The following is an 18,459-nucleotide window of genomic DNA, read 5'->3' as shown; positions in this document are numbered from 1 at the left end:
TCAGCCACTTGAATGGCCCTTGTCAAAGATTTAATAACTTCATCTGGGGTTATCTAGGGCTGAGTGAAAGGCCTAAACTGGAAATCATGACCAGTTGTTCCCAGTCTGCTCTGGACCATGGGGGAGAATCTCCAGAGGCAGCCCCTGTGGCTTTTCGTGGCCAGGTGTCCAAGGCAGCAGCCCTCTCACCATTGGCCTCTCCACTCAACCCTTGGAGAGCCAGTGACCTCCAAAGCCTTGACTTTTCGTTATCCTACATTATATTAAAATTAAATTTAATTCCAGACGTGAGGAGACACAACAACTTAATATAATACCTGATTCTGGATTAGATGTTTTTGTTATTAAAAAAAAACTGTTGGGACAGTTTGCAAAACTTCATTGAATGGGATCTGAAGATTAGCTGGGAATAAGAGACCAATGTTACTTTTCTGATCTCACTGGTTGTATTGTGGACAAGTAGGAAAATGTCCTTATTTGTACTGAAGACACACAAGTGTCGGGGAGCCATGGGGCATTATGTCAATTTACTCTCAAATGGTTCAGAGAAAAAAAAGTTCTTTGTTCTTGCAGCATTTTTGTAAGCTTGAGATGATTTTGAAATGTATACAAATAATTACTTTTAAAAAAAACACACTCTCCTTCTGCATCTGTCTCTTATTGCTTCTTTTCCAGAAAGTGAATTACTTCTTCTAGGAAGTAAGTGAAGACTGGGGTTCAAATCATGGCTCTGTCATTTATCAGGTTTGTGATGTTCGGAGGCACAACCTCCCAGCGCCCTCTCCTTCACTCCCCCACTGGCCCTCATCTGTGAAAGTACGTTAGCTTTTGGACTTCGGAAGGGTTTTTGTTTGTCTTTAACGGGGTCAAACGAGGTCTTGCATATAGTATTTAGCACCCTGCCTGGTAGATGCTCTATTAAATGGTACCTAAAGGAGAAGGATAGCCAACGTGTTTGTCTTTTACACTTCCTTCTCTTTGGTGCAATGGAGGACTCCTCAATATCCCAGCTTCTGCATTGTTTCACCCAGCCTGAAATTTGATCCTAATCGTCTCAGCGTTTCTGGTTCATACTGGTGAAGGAGGAGGCCGCTCGCTCACCTGACACAGCTTTCTGACCCCAGGCCATTGCAGGCCTCCCACACACAGCCCAGGACACCCAAACATCCCCTCGAGGAGCTCACAGTCCTTTGAAAAGATGTAGGAAGCAAAGTGTTTCTTAAATAACACGAGGCATCGTCTTTGTTCCTGGCCCCCTCTTGCCAGAGAGAAGAGATGTCCTTGGGCTTCTCCTTTCCTTGCTGGGTGGGGCTTAAGGAGCGGGCAGTGCCTGGGACTGAGTGTGCTCTGTGAACTAGGACATCTCTGAGGACTTAAGGCTGAAGCTCTCCTGTGAGAGTGCCGAGGACAGGAAAGATTTCCGTTCCCAAGGGGCTGAGATTCCTGCCTCTGCGCCCTGGAGGTGTAAGTGAGCGATCACAGGGGCCCACGTGGGGAGCCAATGTGGGACATGGGTCCGTCTTCTCCAGCAGGCCGAAGGCATCTCCAGAGCCAAACGGTGAGGGCCGGAGAAGGCTCCGGGTTGCCGCAGTTCTGTAAAGAAACCTGCTGGAGGGAGGGTGTGGCAGGGCTGCTCCTGGTGCCAGAAGGACAGGTGGGACTTGGGTGGCTTTGGAAGAGCAGAGAACAAGTCCAGAGAAAGAACGTGCTGCTCGCCCTGCATTTTCACAGCGTCTCGTTCAGGCCTCACGGTCGTGTGTTACCACGAGGGTGCCAAGCAGGTGACGTGCTCAAGACCTCACAGCTACTGAGTGACAGCTGGGCTCTGCCCCAGCGACTCGGCTTCACCCCTTCCCACGCACCGTGCTGCCTCCTGAAGGGGACAGCGGGCAGGCGGCCAGAGGAGTGGGGGTTGGGGAAGGGGTCACGCGAGGGCTGGCGAAGGCCAGGTTGTCAGGGGAAGGGAAGAGGAGAGGGTTGGGAACAACTGAGTAGCGTCAGAAGAACAGAGGATACAACAGACGCGGCTTTGGGGTGCAGGGTGCGTATCAGGCAGCGGCCTGTGCGGGTCAGAGTGGGGGCTGAGTCCCGCATTCCAGTCTCGGCAGCTTTGCTACGGCCACCGGGTGCTCCAGACGCACTTACTTCCCTCTGCTCCTCCAAACTTGTGCTGTGCCCTGAGCCTTTGGGATCAACTGCTCCAGCTTTGAGAGTGCCCGTGCCTCGACCCCTCTCCAGAATACAGCCGCTTCTGCCCCACAGAGTGGCCTCTCTCTTGTCTCTCTCTCTCTGTTTCTCTGTCTCTCTGTCCCTCTCTGTCTCTCTCTGTCTGTCTCTGTTTCTCTCTCTCTGTCTCTCTGTCTCTTTCTGTCTCTCTGTTTCTCTGTCTCTGTCTGTCTCTGTCTCTCCTCTCTCTGTCTCTGTCTCTCTGTCTCTGTTTCTCTGTCTCTCTGTCCCTCTCTGTCTCTGTCTCTCTCTCTCTCTGTCTCTGTTTCTCTCTCTCTGTCTCTCTGTCTCTCTCTATCTCTCCCCCTCCCTCCCTCCGTCTGAACCCTCACAGTCCCCTGGTCATGTCCCTATTGAAGGACTTGCCATTATTTCAGGAATTAGATTTTTATCCTCCCTGCCCCACTATCAACACTCCTTCCTGCCCTTAAAAAGAGAGTCCTAGGAGATGGGACTTGTATCTTAGTCACCTCTCTGTTCTCAGGGCTTATAGAATAGGGCTGTCACACAGAATAGTCAATAAATATTGTTTCCTAAATTAATAAAAGTTGCTGCCATAGGCAGCAACATAGCATGGGTTGCCTAATAGGCAACCTCTCCAGAAATACAGTTCCCTCAGTCAGTCAGACTATCAGGGAATCACATCGCTGGGACTCCTTGTCCCTCAAAACTGAATATGTAACTGGACGTATGACACGGACTTGCTATTTTATCCCTTAAGCATTTCCTCAGCCTTGCTCTGCACAGTTGGGTCAGACAGATTCCAGGACAGAGACTGTTCACTGTCTGGCACTAGCAAGGCCACGGCACGTCGGGGCCCATTCTTCAGCCCGTCCGGCTGCAACTGTTACTTCCATTCTTCTATGATTAGAAAACCTCTGGAGTTTGGGTATTAGCAACTACCAAGTATGCGGCTATTATTTGTTGAGCGCTAACCCTGTGTAACACCCCAAGTGGGAATTACAGCAACAATACACGAGAGCCCGCTCCGGGACAGCAGAGCGTTTTCATTTTGTATCGCATTCCTCAGACACTCTGGCAGAGGGGCAGTGCTGACCTCCCCACACTGGGACAGACTTCCTTGCTGGGTGAGTCTATGGGAAAATTCCTCTTCCCGGGGATGGGAATGTGACCCTGTGACTGGGCGTCCATGACAGCCAGGAGTGCGGTGCACCTGCAAGGCTCCCTCCCTCACAGAGGGACCAGGATCGCACCTCTGCAAACCCACTCTGCTCAGGCTTCGCAGAACATCTGGGCTTCCTCCCGCTGGCTGCGGCTGCAGGGCCACGCACCTGCATGAGATTAGGGTTCAGCAGATGCCCCCAGCCTCACGGTCGGTGGCTGCACACTGGTGACACATCACAACGGATGAGTTTCTCCCCAGATCACTGTTCCTTCTGAGCAGAAGAGCTTCCCAGGGTCACAGGAGCACAAGGCATCCATAACCAGGTCAGGCAGCTCTGCCCTCAGCAGGGCAGCAGTTGGTGGCATCTTTGCTTTGACCTGCCTTGGAGTGAGCAGAGAGCAGGCATTCCAGGGCATACCAGGGCCGGGGGAGCGGAGAAGTCAATCTTCGCCTCCTTTTAGCATCAGTCGTTGCAGGGCCTATAGACCGTCTCGCATCAGTGTTCGGGAAATAGGATGAAATTTTAAGTGCCACCCCTGACTTTCCTTTCTCCGTGTAACTAGCCCTTCTCAACTGAAACTGTACTCCTGTAACCACAGAATTCCAGGGTAGGTCAAGTGGAGAGTGAAAAATAAGGAAATGAAGAACTGACCAAGGATTGTTAAAGCAAAGCAATGTAACACTTTACACTTTTCAGTGGCAGAGTCATAAAGCTTATATGTTTACAGCAGCCTGCCCAATGAGCTACTTACAAGGTGCATTTTTATTCCAAAGAAAGAGACTCCTTTACTTGGTAGTAATGAAAGTAAGAAGCAAAAAGGGAGCAGACTTTCTTGATGTACCTTTCACCAGAGCAGGACACATGACCAAGGGGACAGGCGTTAACACCCTGCAGGGACATTGGATTACAGCGGCCGTGTGCTGCCATTGCTCTGCGAAAAGGTGTGTCACACTGGCCCGATCCATATCCCAGAGGAGGTGATCCTGGTAACAAGCCATTAGTGAGGGCACGTCCTTGTCATCTTCCCACAACTGCTGTTCCATCACTTATCCTCTCCCAGAAATACTTGGGAACAGATGAAATAGCTTTCTCCTTCAACTATAGGAAACAGGTGTGAGAGCCAGGGCAGCGGTGGAAGGCTGTGTGGTCGGTCCTCTCTTGCCTGGTCTAGGAGAGATGCTGAAGGAGGCAAGACAGTGTTACAGAGCACAAGCACTTTGTACTTGTCCAGAAGAATACTGAGCAAAAGTATCCTGCCAAATTCGCTGTAGGACTTTGTTGGTTTCCCTAGAATATGTAATTGGCCTTGCAGAGGAAGCTGCTTCAGTTGGGCTTCTGCCACTGGAATTCAAAGGCACAACTGTGCAGCCTCCAGAGTGGGAGTGCTCAGGCTTTCTAGATCCTGCAGCAGCTTGATACGTCTGAAAACAGAAAACCTTTCCGCTCACACTGTGCTTGGAAGGACAAAGATCACTCATTACAAACGCCAGCGCTCGTTTTCCAAAGAGAATGTTTTCCACTGCATTTTGGCCTCTTCTCCCCCGAACCCAAGCTGGATTCTTCTACCTTCCCGTGCAGTGTCTTCATACGGTGTGGGGCTACACAGTGTCCTATGCAGTGTCACACCAGTCACAAAGACCCAGGAAGCAGCAGCCCCATGCCTGGGGCCCCCATCCTCCTGGACTTAGAGACTGAGGTGTCTCAAGGGGGACTGGTCAGCTTAAAGACTCATGGGCCTGGAACCCCTGTTTCAATGCAGTTACTCCTAACGCCTCAGTGGTTGGCTGTTGTTCTTAACATGGGAAGGCCGGATCTCAAAAAGTAGTTCTTTAAAGACCAGTCAGGAGCAGTTTTATCAATAAAATATTTAATCAACTTAATCTGTACAAAATATTAAAACGGTTAATGAAGAGTACACAAGCATGTTTAACAAATATATACTGCTATATCATTGTCAAGAAAAATAGAGATTGCTGTTTTACAGTTCATTTACATTTCATTATGTACATCTATTTAAATTTGAGAATACATATACACAGTGGATTTGTACCTGCCCTCGAAGAGTTCCCTGCTGGCCGGCCTGGGCACAGGGGCAGCGTTCACGACGTCAGCTTGCACTGCCCAAGTGGCCAAGCAGGGCAGCAGGGAGCTGGCCCGATCTCCAGCCCCCAAGCCTCAGAGTTCTGCCCTGGCCAAACCAGAGCTGGAAAACAGGTGACAAAGGAGATTCCAGCTTGTGTTAAATGAGTTTGAAAACCTCTCCCCCTTTCCCACCTTACTCCCAAGCCAAGCTGAGAAACACTAAGTGTCATTGCAAAATGAAAGGGGCTTCTATCCCTCCCCCCAAATAGTTAATTTTGTCTTCAGCTGCTGAGGGAATGGCGTGTCATTGAGCTGTGATGGCAACACCGTCACTTCGAGTTTTGCCCATTTCCTTAAAATCACAGTATTGGAGTTTGGAGTGTGTGTGTTTGTTAAGGGGCAGGGTGCCCATCACGTCAGATGCCGCTCTCCACCCAGGGCCCACTTAAACAGCACCGCAGGTAAGCTGGTGCAGGACTTCTGCAGAAGGCTTCACGGTGAGAAGAATTGCTTCTTTATATATTTAAAAAAAAAAATCTATCCAAACTTTTCAGAATCCCTTATTGTCATCTGCCAAAGGACAAGTAAAAATCTTAAAAAAAAAAAAAAAAAAAAAAAAAAAACCTTGTAAAAAATCATTAACTTTTCATTTGGGGTGAAATATTTGCAGCTAAAAGACCTAAAGTGACTCGATTATGATTCTTTGTCATAAAGAACATAAAAGCTGTTCGCACTACAGCATAAAGTGAAATACCAAAAACAAAACAATTACTCTAAGGATGCTTGTATTCAATCCATGATTGATCCAGGTGGAGCGTGACCAAGAAGTTCCCCTTTCCAGAGCCTCTGTTCCTGGCTTGGAACTTGAGTATTTCCCAGCCAGAAAACACATTTTATCACGAGCTTGCTTTCTCCCTGAACTGTATCATCACTTTCTAAACAGAATGCTGAATGGCTGACTTTGCTCTGACTCTGACAGGCCCTGACCCGGAAATAGAAGTTGCAAAGAAATAAGCCCGACTCACGCGTGCACCCCTTCCTCAAGCCAGCCTGCTCACCTCAAGCCAAGCTGCTGTTGCCCTGAGCCACGGGGATACGTGCATCTTTTTCTGCCCTTGGCAGCCTTCAGTCACTCAGAGATAAACATGCAGACAAGGAAAGGTCTTCGACACACCTTGTCAGTGCTTTTCAGACCCACTCACCCTACTGAAAACTCCAGGTGAGGGCCTCTCAGGGGTGAGAGGTCTGAGAGAAAGCAGGCTCATCAGAAAGAATGTACAACAGGCCCAAGTTGTGTGCAGCTGCACTGAACCACCAGCTAGAGGCTGCCTTTCCCCATCCTGTGGCCCAGGGAACGCGCTCAAGGGAGGTTCAGCCTGTGTGCTTCCGACGGGTTTATGTTTACCTCTAATTCAGCAGGACTCCTGTGAATAAGCCTGGCAGGGTGGGAGTCTGGTCTCTGTCAGCCACGAGCACACCTCAGCCCCAGAAGGCTCAGCTGAAGTTCTAGATTCTGGCAGCCAAGTGTCTGAGCAGAGTCCAGGCTGGGAGCAGACACCTCGCCCTGCCTCTAGATGCAGTAACCACTGGTCAGATGGAACAGCACAGAGACGAAAAGAAGTGGCTGCAAAGGAGACAGCCGCTGGCCCACCCCAGCCCGGCCAGATCTCCAATCACAGCGCCACCACATTCCTGCTCGCCTGCATCTTAAAAGACAGTGAAAAAGAAATGCAAAAGCTAAACGGCTGGCCTCGTCCCAGAAGGTCTGTGCCACCAGGCCTAAAGGTGCCTGGGACTTGACCATCAGAAGGTTCTCCGTGGTTTTTAGACAATTTATTTCACATCTCATTACTGACTTAGAAGATAAAAATTTCTGCACTGCCCTAAACTAGCAGGAGGAAGTTCATCAGGAAAAAAGAGTGAAAACTGTGTTTCACACACCAGCAGTTTAAGCTGCCCTGCTTACAGACTTACCTGCCTGCAGAAACACCTCTCAGGAAGCGTCTGCGAACACTGCAGCCCTCTTACGTTGGAGGGGGGTGCGTGTGAGAGAAGCCAGTCCTTTCTCCTGTCAGCACAGCACACACACTATATACTAGAATGTACTAGAAGGGGCCTGCAGGACAGCTCCCGGAAGGTCCGCACAGGCAAAGAAGCGGACCACCACTCACTGCTTGTACTGCTCTGGGGATGCGTTTGTGCTTTTCAACAACTATAAGCACGACTTGAAATGCAGACTAATTTTTCAATGACCTCACACCCTTCGGTTCCACGCTGGGAGGCCTGGATGGCTCTGCTGTAGCCGCTGCTGCCGCTGCCATGAAGCCCCAACGCGAACACTGCCTACGGCTAAGACCCAGGCCCGGGGCACCCAGGGTGCCGGCAATTGCAGGGCGGGTGGGAAGAGGCTGAGCTCGGGGTGCACAAACAGCCCGAGCAGACAGCAGCCCTGAATGAGTGACCAGCCCGTACCGCAAAGGTCAAATCCTCGGTCACCCCCGCTGACTGACTAGGCTGACTTCCACCCCTCTCCCTGCAGTTGCGTCCAGGCAGGTGGCTCTGCAAGGCTGCGATGGGGGCCCTCCTGGAAAGAACAGGCTTCTCTCGCCTAACGCCTCTTTGCAAGTTAACTGTTCGTGCAGTTTTCAGCTCTGGGCACAGATTAAAGTCCAGGACAACACAAAGGGAGGAAGAAGCCTGCTCCAGTAAAGGCCTGGAAGGCTCCAGGTACCAAAGGCCGAGCTATCTGAAGAATTAGAAGTAACATATTTTTGCCCCCTCCTTTCTAGTGTTCCTTAGTGTTTAACTCTGCCACCATTTTCCAGGGCCTAGAAAAGAAGAGAAAGAGTAGCTCTCTGGTACCTGGCCCTGGGTCGCAGCCCCGGCAGCTGGGTCGGACACGGGCGTGGCAGGGAGGTAGCTGAGGGGCGCGGGGGGGGGGGGGGCGCCTGGCGGAGCAGTTCATCCTCAGAAGGGCTGGCTTGCCTCATCCAGGGACTCCGGGACAGTCCGACTTGCCAACAAGGCACAGCCTCTTCTCTCCTCTGCTCGCACAGAGGCACCAGCAGCGTGGGCGCCTGCCCAAGACCGAGTGCGGCTCTACCCACTCCGTGTGAGCCCAGGCAGAACTCGAGCGGGGCTGGCAGCGCCCCTCAGCTGGGACACAACGTGAGAAAGGTCGTGACTTTGGTGAGCTGAGCCCTAACCGCCCCCCCAAGATCGTGGCCTCCCCCACGCCTGCCTTGCCCCAGGGGGAAATCAAAGCACCATCCAGGAAGCACCAACAAAGGCTAAGAGTGTAATGAACACACACACACACACACGCAGGCAAAAGCTGCAGCACTTGTGAGAGCGGCTCTGGGACTGGGTCTGAGGGAACCTTCTCCAGAAAGTCACATCTGCTCTGCCTTTGAATGACGTGAGTGGGCTCTGGGGACAAAGGAGAATCCCAGAACCATGGGACCTGAGCGCTCCTCACTTTATAGGAGCAGAAGCTGAAGCTCTGAGCAGGGCAGTGGCTTCTGCAGAGATGCCTTGTGGAGCGGGCTTCCTGCGGCGGCCATGCCGGGTGGGGCAGTTCAGTCCTGGGCGTGAGGAGGCCAAGGTGGGCTCGGCCGCCAGCGCCACCCACAGCCCCTCAGAGGGGTCTAGCTGCCTCCCATTCCCACTGTCCTCTAGCTGTCGGGTTCACTCAGCCACTGACTCCTCCCTGCCCAGGCCAGGCCCTCTCTGAGAGGACGATGCCGGCCCCTGGCCCCTTCTAACTGCTGCCTTCCAGAGCCTCCCAGCCCACCCGGCATCCCCCAGAGGCCCTCTGGCCCGCAGCCCACGGAGCCAGCCCTGCTTTCTGGACCTGCAGGAGGTTCTGTGTCCTGAGAATCCTTTGTGGCCCAGAGATGGCTGCAGTGCTTTCTCTTCCTCTTGCTGGATTTTCTGGAGAGCACATTCAAGCAAGGGAAGAATCTGACTTTCTCTGTGCACGAGCTGCTCTTGAAAAGCATTCAGTTTTTCTCCCTGCTTTAAGAAGATCAGTGTACAGTCCCTAGTTATTTTCTGCTTTGAGTTTGAATGAAGTTGCGAACAGGATAAGTGACTGGTAGGGTTTGAATTTCACTGGGATTACATCCACAGCGTGCTCGGTACTCCCTTGAGCACTGAGAGAAGCGAGGCTTCTCCTCCTGCCGACACCTCCGAGAGCTGTCAAGGGGGAAGTCATCGCGCTGGGGTTTGACGGGTGACTCGCCCATCACACAATCCACCCCTCTTCTCCCTCCCGTGCCACGTTAGCAGTAAAATGCCAGGACAGGAGGGCGAGGGGGAGCGTGTACTCGATGAATGGCACAGCTCAAGCCCGCTTCCCCAAGCTAAGCTGACAAAGCCTGCCACCCTCTCCGGAGGACCCAGCCCCCCTGACTGGAAAGCCAGAATCCAGCCAGGCAAGCGTTGCGGCATCGGTGGGCACTGCCACCTGCCAGTGCAAGGGTCGCCCTTGGTACGGAAGTCTGGCTTCAGGCAGCAGTGACCAGACTGCCTGGGTGTTTGACAGACCTGGCGCCAACCCCCTGAGGGCCCCAGCTGGCCTGCCCTGTGCTCCCCAGGCAGGGATGCCGAAACCCCCTCTCTAGCAGGAAGAGTAGTTTGAATGATCTCAACTAGCAGGACACGATTCTCCCCCAGCAAAATGGAAAATGTGATTTACTTTGAGAGGAATACGTTGGTGACCACGGGTGAGATGGGGGGAGCCACCTTCGCTCGCAGTCCTGACACACTCCGTCCCTGATTGTCAACAGCCAGCTCTCCCACCCGTGGGGATGGGAGATTCCAGCTGGGTGATTCGGCCCTGCTCCCCGCTGCCTAGAAGACAGACAGACGGTACAGGGCACTACCAACTGTGCGGGCGGAACACGCTTCTCCACATCTTGACAAAGCTACTCAAACCACAGCTCTGCGCAAAAACCTGTCTGCCTCCACACGTGATGGCCCTTTTGCTGTCTTTTTTACAAAGTGCAGCACGTCATCCCCTCCATTCACCTGCTTTTAACTCTGAGACGCCAGAAGCCTGAGATGGGCCACGGTGGTCCCTGGTGGTTACATGCAGCTCGGGAGGAAATCTAGGAGGCATTCCTTTTATGTGATAAAGAACACACAGGGCATCAGGGGCCACCGAAGGAACCGTCACTGACCAAGGACAGCGTTCCCCATCCAGGGGTGCTGCCTGGACTCAAGATGCAGGGAGACGTCCCCCTTCCGCCGTCACTTACAATGCCCTTTGGGAGAAGCAAGTCAACAGAGGAAACAGAAAATGAACATTTTTTTCCCGCCATAAAAAGCTTAGGCTAAATCGACATTTCTTCCTCCCAAATTGCTTTTCCTAGTCACTAAAAATGTATCAAATGTTTGCTTTTGTCCAAAGATATTATATATCCTAGAATTTCTTCAAAATAATATTTAGCTATAGTTTTTCAGCTCCCTTTCTAAATCTTCTAATACCACAGCTTTTAATACTTGAGTGCCATTTAAAAAATTCTTCATTATGACAGATGTCAGAGCAATCACCATGCAATTATTATTGAAATCATAGTTTAGAAAAGGAGAGTGCGGCTTCCCTGGCAAAATTCGTAAATGTTTGCCCAGTCATTGAAATCGGACGGAAGTGTACCATGGCAGCCACTTTGGGATTGTGTTATTTGTTCGTTTTAACCTGAAGAGACTGTTGAATTTTCAGGTTATGTATAGCTACTCACATAGCCACAGCATATAAATTCACATTATAAGTGTGCTTTCTTCTCCTTTGGGGGAACTTTAAAGGATAAAAAGGACTCAGGTGGGACCCTTAAATAAATTAGCTGTATCTAAATCTTTCAACTTTCTCTCTTAAGAGTGTAATCACTGAGAATTAAAATTTGTATAAATTGTCTTGGACCTTAGCATCCAAGACAAGAAGGGCAAGATGAATGCCTCTTGGGGACCCTAAAGGAGAAAACCCAGCACAGCTGTAAACGGGAGGACCCAAGAGGGCTGCAGGGTTTCTCAAGGAAGCCCTCAGAGCCCCAGACAGGTGGAATCCAATTTGTTTCTCTTCCCTCTCCCAACCATTTACACAGGCTACAGAGGACTCCCAGGCAGAAATGAACCAAACAAGACAACGAAGTCTGGCATGTTCGACCTCCCTTTTACATGGACAGACACTCCCACCATCAGCAAGAATCCTGGGAGCAAAATACAGAGGCTAGGGAATAGGCTTCCACCTCCAGCCCCCATACCGCCACCCTTCTAAAGGGGCCACAGCAGCCGAGCTGCAGATGCCCTTCCACGGAGCAAGTAGGGGAGGGGCCGACCTGCCTCCTGCTCTGAACCACTGGGTTGTGGGGAGTTGAAATCTCACAAAAGCACTTTTGTGTGTTACTATCGCACTGCCAAAAACCGCAGCAACAATACAGTGAAAGCACGTAAAAGCCGACACAGACTTGATAGCTAAGCACAAGCATGTGTTGGCCACTCGAGGGCACCATTTGGAAGGGGCTGTGCCTACCTGGCAGACAAGCCCCAGTCCTCTGCAGGAGTCCGCCCCAGGACACCTCCGGGCCTCTTTCAAACCCTAGGAGCCTCCCCCCAGCTCCTTAGGAAAACCTCCTGGGGGGGTCTCTAGGGAAAGTCATAGCGCCCCCTTTCCCCATCCCCAGACATTGCACTAGCTTCCTCCTGCGCGCCCCCAAGGCACTGCGAACACCTCGGTCTGCCCAGCTTAGGAGCTGCAGAAACTGGCAGATGCCACGCACCCCCGACCCGATGACATGTCAGGTCAGACTGGCGCTTTAAAACCTCTCCCCCATCTCACCTCCCCACTCCGAAAATTTTCTTTCCACTTTCTAGCTCATTCCCGATTGGAATTTGTATTTTTTAAAAAAGGTGGTGCTGACCGTTGCAGAGATCTGGGAAGCTCCACAATGCAGTCTTTCTGACAAATGTTCCTTTTCAAAACTGGGAGAATGTTAGATTTTGAAAGTTCGAGGAAAAAGATAAGGCCTTTTGCAGCGGTTCCTCCCCAGAATAAATGGCCCCGATGCAACGCAAGCCTTCGGATATGGCATTACAGCCCTTCCGTCGGTCTCAGGTGCAACACCGGGAACTCTGCCCCCCAGCGGGCCGTGCCCCACACTCAGCCAGAAACAAAAAGGGGTGAAATGAGACTCAAGTATCCCTTTGGCTCCCCCATGCTGAAGCCCCCAATTCCCTAACCCGTTTCTACCCGATTTGGTGCCGGTTACTGTAACAGCAATGCAAAGCCATCCTCTCCCCAAAATGGGGCGGTGGGCGCAATGGTGATCTGTTTGCAAAATACACATGACTGCGACATTCGGTAGCGTCAAGGTCATCTCTTCCCAGGGCTTTCGGATGTTTCCACCGTAAATGTGCGCATGAGTGACGAAGTGTGTGGGTGTGAGTGTTGGTGTGTGAACGTGCGCTCTCCCTCCTCCGTGCGACCGCCGGGCCAGACTCCGACACGCAGCCACGTTAGGTGACAGGATCGGCCCGAAGCTGCTCTCAGCGGGGAGTCCTTGGTGGCGCGGCTGCCCCCTCCCTGGCCCGGCCTGGCCCGCATGCTACCTGCAGCCGCACGCCTCCACTACCATGTCCTCGTATTGCTTGTAGACCACGTTGTTGGCGGCGTCGATGTAGAGGATACTGATGGGGCTGAGGCGCGCGGGCACGCAGCAGGAGGCCGGCGCTGCGTCCGGCGCCATGGAGTTGAGCAGTGTCTGAATGATGGCGTGGTTGGTGGGCTCAAGGTGCGAGCGCAGCGGGAAGTCGCAAACGCCCTCGCAGTGGTACGCTTCGTAGTCCAGCGGCGCGATGATCCAGTCGTCCCAGCCCAGCTCCTTGAAGTCCACGTGCAGGGGCTTGCGGCTACAGCGGCTCCGGCCCCTGCGCCCGTGGCTCCGGCCCTCGCCCCCGCCGCTGCCCTGCGCTGCCCGAGTCCCGGCCAACGCCGTCCGCCGCCGCCTGCGGCCGCCGATGACCGCCGTCGGCAACCCCATGCCAGGTCCCTGATCCGGCGGCGGTTCCGCTGCCAGTGCGGCCCCGAGCGCGCGGGCCTGGGCGCGGATCTCTCGGAACAGGCTCTCCTTCCTCTGCGTGCGGGAGGAGACGACCAGCAGCGCGCGCTCCTCCGCCGCCGCTCCGCCTCCGCCCCGCGAGTCGAAGCCCAGCAGCCGCAGTGCCAGCGGGACCGGCGCGGGACCCGCCACTCCGCGCAGCAAGAGGCAGAACGCGCGGGTGGCGCGCGGCTCCCGACGGTGGCTCCGCAAGGCGTCCGCCACGTCGAACACCTCCCAGCGCGCGGCGTCCAGGGGCTCGGCGGCCCGGGAATGCAGCAAGCGCGGCGCGCGCGCGGCGCTGGGGCACGTGGACAGCAGCAGCAACGGGGGAGTCGCGCTGCCGGGGCCCCGCTCCGGAGACTCGCGGCGCAGCACGCGCAGCTCCGCTCCCACCACCTCGTCGGCGTCGGGAAGGCTGGACACGTCGAACAGGAAGTTCACGCCGGTCTCGGCTGCCGATTCGTCTGCCGGGGACGGGCAGAGACAGAGAAAGAGCGGTGTGAGAGCGAAGCCGGCACGCCTGGCCGCGGGGCCTCCTGACTGCAAATAGCCCACCTGCCCTGGACTTGAGAACAAGGCTCGCTGGAGCCGGCGCCTGCCCGGGCGTCTCGGCTCCAGCCGGAAAGCCGCCAGCCTGGTCCAGAAGAAAGGGAGCCTTAGGTTTAGATTATCTGGATCTGGGTTTTCGTTCATCGAGCCAAACGATTTCCAACCCACGGACCTCAACTGAACGCACCCCCGCACCCGAGACCAAGACTTAAGGCCACTACAGTCCCGCTGCCTGCCCCAGGGCCATGGGTTTTCGAAAACTAGGTCGGAGGCCAGATTTTCAGCCGGGGGCAGAAAGAAGGCCCGGTGGGCGCATCAGAGGTCGTGCGCCTCTTCAAGACCTGGAGGCCCGGCCGGCCGTGGTAAGGGGACTGCTCGTTGTGGCCCTGCTTAGCCGCCAAGAGAGCCTCGGAGTCGCGGTTGTGCGAAAACGGAAAATTCTTGTCCCCTGTAAACTGCTACGGCTACCTCTCTTCCCCAGCCCAGCCTGGACATTCCAGCCGGCCACGATCTCCCATGCAGGCTGGGGCTGGTCTAGAAGGCGAACGCGCCCTCAGGGCTGCAGAGACCCTTTAGTGCCTCCAGCCTCCTCGCTTTGCTGAAGGGGAACTGAGGCCCAGATTAGGGGCACGGCTCAGCCCCTGGTCGCGATGCGGAATTCCAGGCTCAGCTTCTCCCAGTGTTTCCGCCACCTCCGACGGAGGGGAAAGGAGGCAAAGGAGCGCAAGCAACCTTCTGGGAAGGGTTTGAGGCAGCCAGGACTGCCTTGCTACAGTGAGGGCAGCGAACCGAGTGAGGTCTCCCCGCCAGTACCCTCTGGTCCCCTCGCAGACTTATTCTTTCCCTCCGTTATGACTCAACTCGGGCTTTGGGATTTTACTTCTGGTTGTGGGCACTTTTTTCTTTTGGGGCTCAGAAAGGAAAAAAGAGTTGAAATTCCACCAAGCAGCAGATAAGGAGCTCCCTTTGAAGAAGGTCATATGGTTTCATTTTGCCCCAAACGCGAAGAGACTGTGCAGACTCCCCCCACTATTGGAGATTTGCTCACCAACCACAGATGCCATGCCATCGACTCCTGGGGTCTGAAGTCTGGGTGCTGTTGGTGACCTCAGGCAGCCCTGCTCCAAGCTGGGGCTCAGGGTGGAGAGGGAAGCAGGAGAGGTACTGGGCAAGCGCTCCCCACCCCTCCCCCATGCTTTCTCCCAAGGGCTTGCTCGCTGCCACACTTTCTCTGAGCTTCTCCTGCAGCCTCTCTCAGCTTTGAGATGCTGCCACTGCATCCTCTCCCTCCAGAGAGAGGAAGGAGAGGCGGCCTTACTAGCCTTGCCAACCAAGCAGAGCTCCCCAGGAAAGGATTTAGCTCAGGCTGAGACTACTGAACGCCTAACTCGACCTAAGAAAGAACATCTGGTGCCTCTACAAGCTTAGGGCCCTGCACATCTCACCTCTCCCACAGCTGGGAGCCCACTCTGCAGAGTTAGGGCTGGGGCCTTCCCCAGCTCTGTACACCAGGACTTGGGCTCCCTGTGAGTACCCTAGCATCCCATCCAGGATGCAGGCCAGGCCCTCGGAGAATGCTTGAAAGTTCCCACCAGACTATAAGGCCATTTGGGCCCAGGATGCCCCTGTATCCCAAATAAAGCAGTCTGGGTAGACGTTATGTGTATGTTGGAGGGGACAAGAGATTTGATCACTGCCCCGCCTCTACCTGCTTTCCCAGGCTAGGGTCGGGCATATACAACCTCCAGTGGCTCCCAGGCAGGACCTGGATTGCAGCAGCACTTACTTTCCGGCCCTATTTGCCTTTCCTTCCTTTCTGCCTTCTATTCTGGGTCTCTGGCTGGATAGAATTAAGGCCGAAATTACTTGCATTTCCTCCTGAAATTAGTTAAATTTTCCCTATCTGTCTGTTTTAATGGCTTCAATAGAGATTAATAAAATCCAGATGACACTCACCAACCCCCACAGTCTCACCTAAGTCCTACCTTTGGAGGGCTCAGGGCGGAGTAAGGTGGGGTACTTGGTCCCAGAGAGGCCTGCATTCCTGCAGGGTCGCTGGCCCTCCTCTCCTCTCTACACAACCGGAGTCCTTCACCTCTGGCTCCCCCAGGGGCCCAGCACAAGGCAGGCACCCATAGCTACACACCTCTACCCAGACGCAGCCTGCTGAGAAGGGCCCTCCCCATACCTGGTGATGCCACCAGCCTCTCCAGAACCATTTACTTTAGTCTGATGCCTGCTGTGTCCCGCATTCCCCTCGTTTCCCCCAGTTTGTACGGCTCCCGCAAGACTGGGAACTGCAGAGCAACGAAGCAGCCGCCGCCACCACCACTGCGCAGTCCCTCTGGGCCGGACCCCCTCCTTGCTTCTCCGGATCTCCAAAACAGCCTGCCTCCTCGAGGGGACCCGCCGGCCGGCAGGGCCCCGGGCAGCCCGGCGGAGGGACGGGCTCAGCCCTCCGGGGCCGGGCCCCGCAAGCTGCCGCGGCTCTAGCCACAGTCCAGGCGCTGCGAGTTCGGGTGCGTGGGCCTCGGCGAACTTTCTAACACCTGAGGCTGGGATGTGCGGGGACCAAGGCCCCCCGAATGGAATGGTGCCGGGACAAGGCTCCGGCGGTGACCTCAGCCTAGGACCCGACAGGATGGACGAGCGCAGTGGAGGTGTGAGTACCTTGGGTCGCCTGGTCTGCGAAGCCGGTGATTGTGTCCGCGCGGCCGTGGCGGCCAGAACCCGAGGTGGAGGCGGCGACTGCCCCGGCCGGAGCCCTCCCGGCCAGGCTCCGGTAAAGCGACATCATGAACTGGTGCGGCACCACCGAGCCGTTCCTGAAGCCGGAGCCCGCGGCGCGGCGCGCGGCGCGGGGCCCGGGAGCCGCGGCGGCCGGGGCAGCGGAGGCGCCCGCAGTCGCGGCGAGGGTCCTCCCGCCGCCGCCGCCGCCCCCCGGACTCCCGGTTGGCCCTGCCCCCGCCGCTCGCAGCACGGCGGCCGCTTCGAGCCCGTCGCGGGGGCGGCAAGCGCTCAGCAGCCAGAGGCACAGCGCGGCGGCCGCGCTCAGGTCCATGGGCTCCGAGGGCCAGGCGGGCGGGCGACGCGGGCTCCGTGGCTTCGGGAAGTCCCCCGGCGCCTTTTGAACATAGTGTTTAATAATGGGGGAAGTGTGCGCAGCAAGCTGCGGCCCCCCCTCCTCTCCCACCCCACCCCCGCCCAACGCCCGGAGCAGCGCCCCCTGCTGAACACTCGAGCGGCAGCGCCGCGCCCCCTACTCCGGCCTAACGCTGAGCCCAGGGCCGGAGCCTCCTCCCCACGCCGAAGCGCTTCGCCCCCACTCTCGCCAGGCGAGTGTCACCGGCCGGAGGCTCCCGCCACAAGCCGGGGCCCCGCCTCGCTCTCCCAGGGCAAAGTGACCCCCTCCGCCCTCGCTGCGCCCGGGCCAAATGCGCCCTCGGGAGTCAGAGGCTCCGAGATACCGCGCGTACCCGCCCAGCGTCTTCCCCACTCCCCTGCGGAGAAGCACCCGCCCCCCGCCCGCTCCTGTTCTGCAGGGGCCCGAGACGCCAGAAGTGCAGCCGCGGAGGGGCTCGGCCTCGCCTGTCAGTGCCACGATCCCGTGGCCATCGCGCACAGAGAGGCCACCAGGGCGCGCAGGGTTGACACAAAAGCGCGTTTTTGATCACCGGTTCCGCGGTTCCCCACCCTGGCACAGCTTCCAAAGATCGGAGCGGGAGGCCGGAGCTGGGGAGGGGACCCGTAGGGAAGAGAGGGCTAGCGGCCGGAAGGACAGCGGGACAAGGACCGACGGTCGAAAATCAAAGGTTTGGGCGCGGAACACGCGCTTAGACGGGAGCCGGGATCTTAAAGGAGTTCAGGAACTACGAAGGCAGCCCCAGGGTGATGAGGGGACTCCCGCGCGGGAGCGGCTCCCCGAGTTCGTCTGTGCGTCGAAAGTGAGGACCTTCCGCCCGCCTCCCAGGGGACCCGGCTAACAGAAACGGGCTACCGGGTATGTTGGGGCGCGGGCAGAGCCGGGAGGGCGGGCGGTGAAGAGCCTCGGGGTGGCGCCTCCGTACTTCCTTCCCGGGCCTCGGTTCTCCCTCAGGGCGGGGGATGGATGGAGGGGGTGCCCGGGACCGCAGTCTCGCGGGCAGCTTGGCACTTGGGTCCGCAGCCCGCAGGGGTAGGTCCCCGGGAGGCCACATCTCAGGGAGACGCGCCAGGGAGGGTGGTCGTCGGCGGGTGTCGGCTTAGCTCCACCAGCAGCCCGGACATCCCTCGAATGCGGGAGAGCCCAGCGGATGGACGATCCGCTGTTGCTCGGACGGAGAGCTGGAGCCGGACGTATCCCCGTAGCAGGGCAGGCGCGTCTTTTTATTTTAAAA

General features: G+C 55.8%; 1 protein-coding gene across 2 annotated transcripts; it reads right to left on the bottom strand.

Moving 5' to 3' along the window:
* Positions 1 to 13,039: 13,039 nt before the first annotated feature.
* Positions 13,040 to 17,144, bottom strand: GDF7 (growth differentiation factor 7; the record flags this gene model as incomplete). 2 transcript variants are annotated; one of them, XM_082642635.1, is made up of 2 exons in its annotated part: positions 13,040 to 13,998; positions 16,754 to 17,144. In XM_082642635.1, the coding sequence occupies 2 exons, from the start codon at positions 17,142 to 17,144 to the stop codon at positions 13,040 to 13,042; spliced, it is 1,350 nt and encodes a 449-aa protein (XP_082498761.1). The 2 variants fall into 2 exon arrangements, with proteins under 2 accessions (XP_082498761.1, XP_082498762.1); XM_082642636.1 differs by having other exon boundaries at positions 13,040 to 13,986.
* Between the last annotated feature and the right edge of the window lie 1,315 nt (positions 17,145 to 18,459).

Source organism: Mesoplodon mirus, assembly GCF_964341445.2.
Source record: "Mesoplodon mirus genome assembly, chromosome: 14".
Taxonomy (NCBI): Eukaryota; Metazoa; Chordata; class Mammalia; order Artiodactyla; family Ziphiidae; genus Mesoplodon; species Mesoplodon mirus.
Note: the sequence above shows the minus strand (reverse complement) of the source record. Positions and strands in the feature narration are given on the sequence as shown.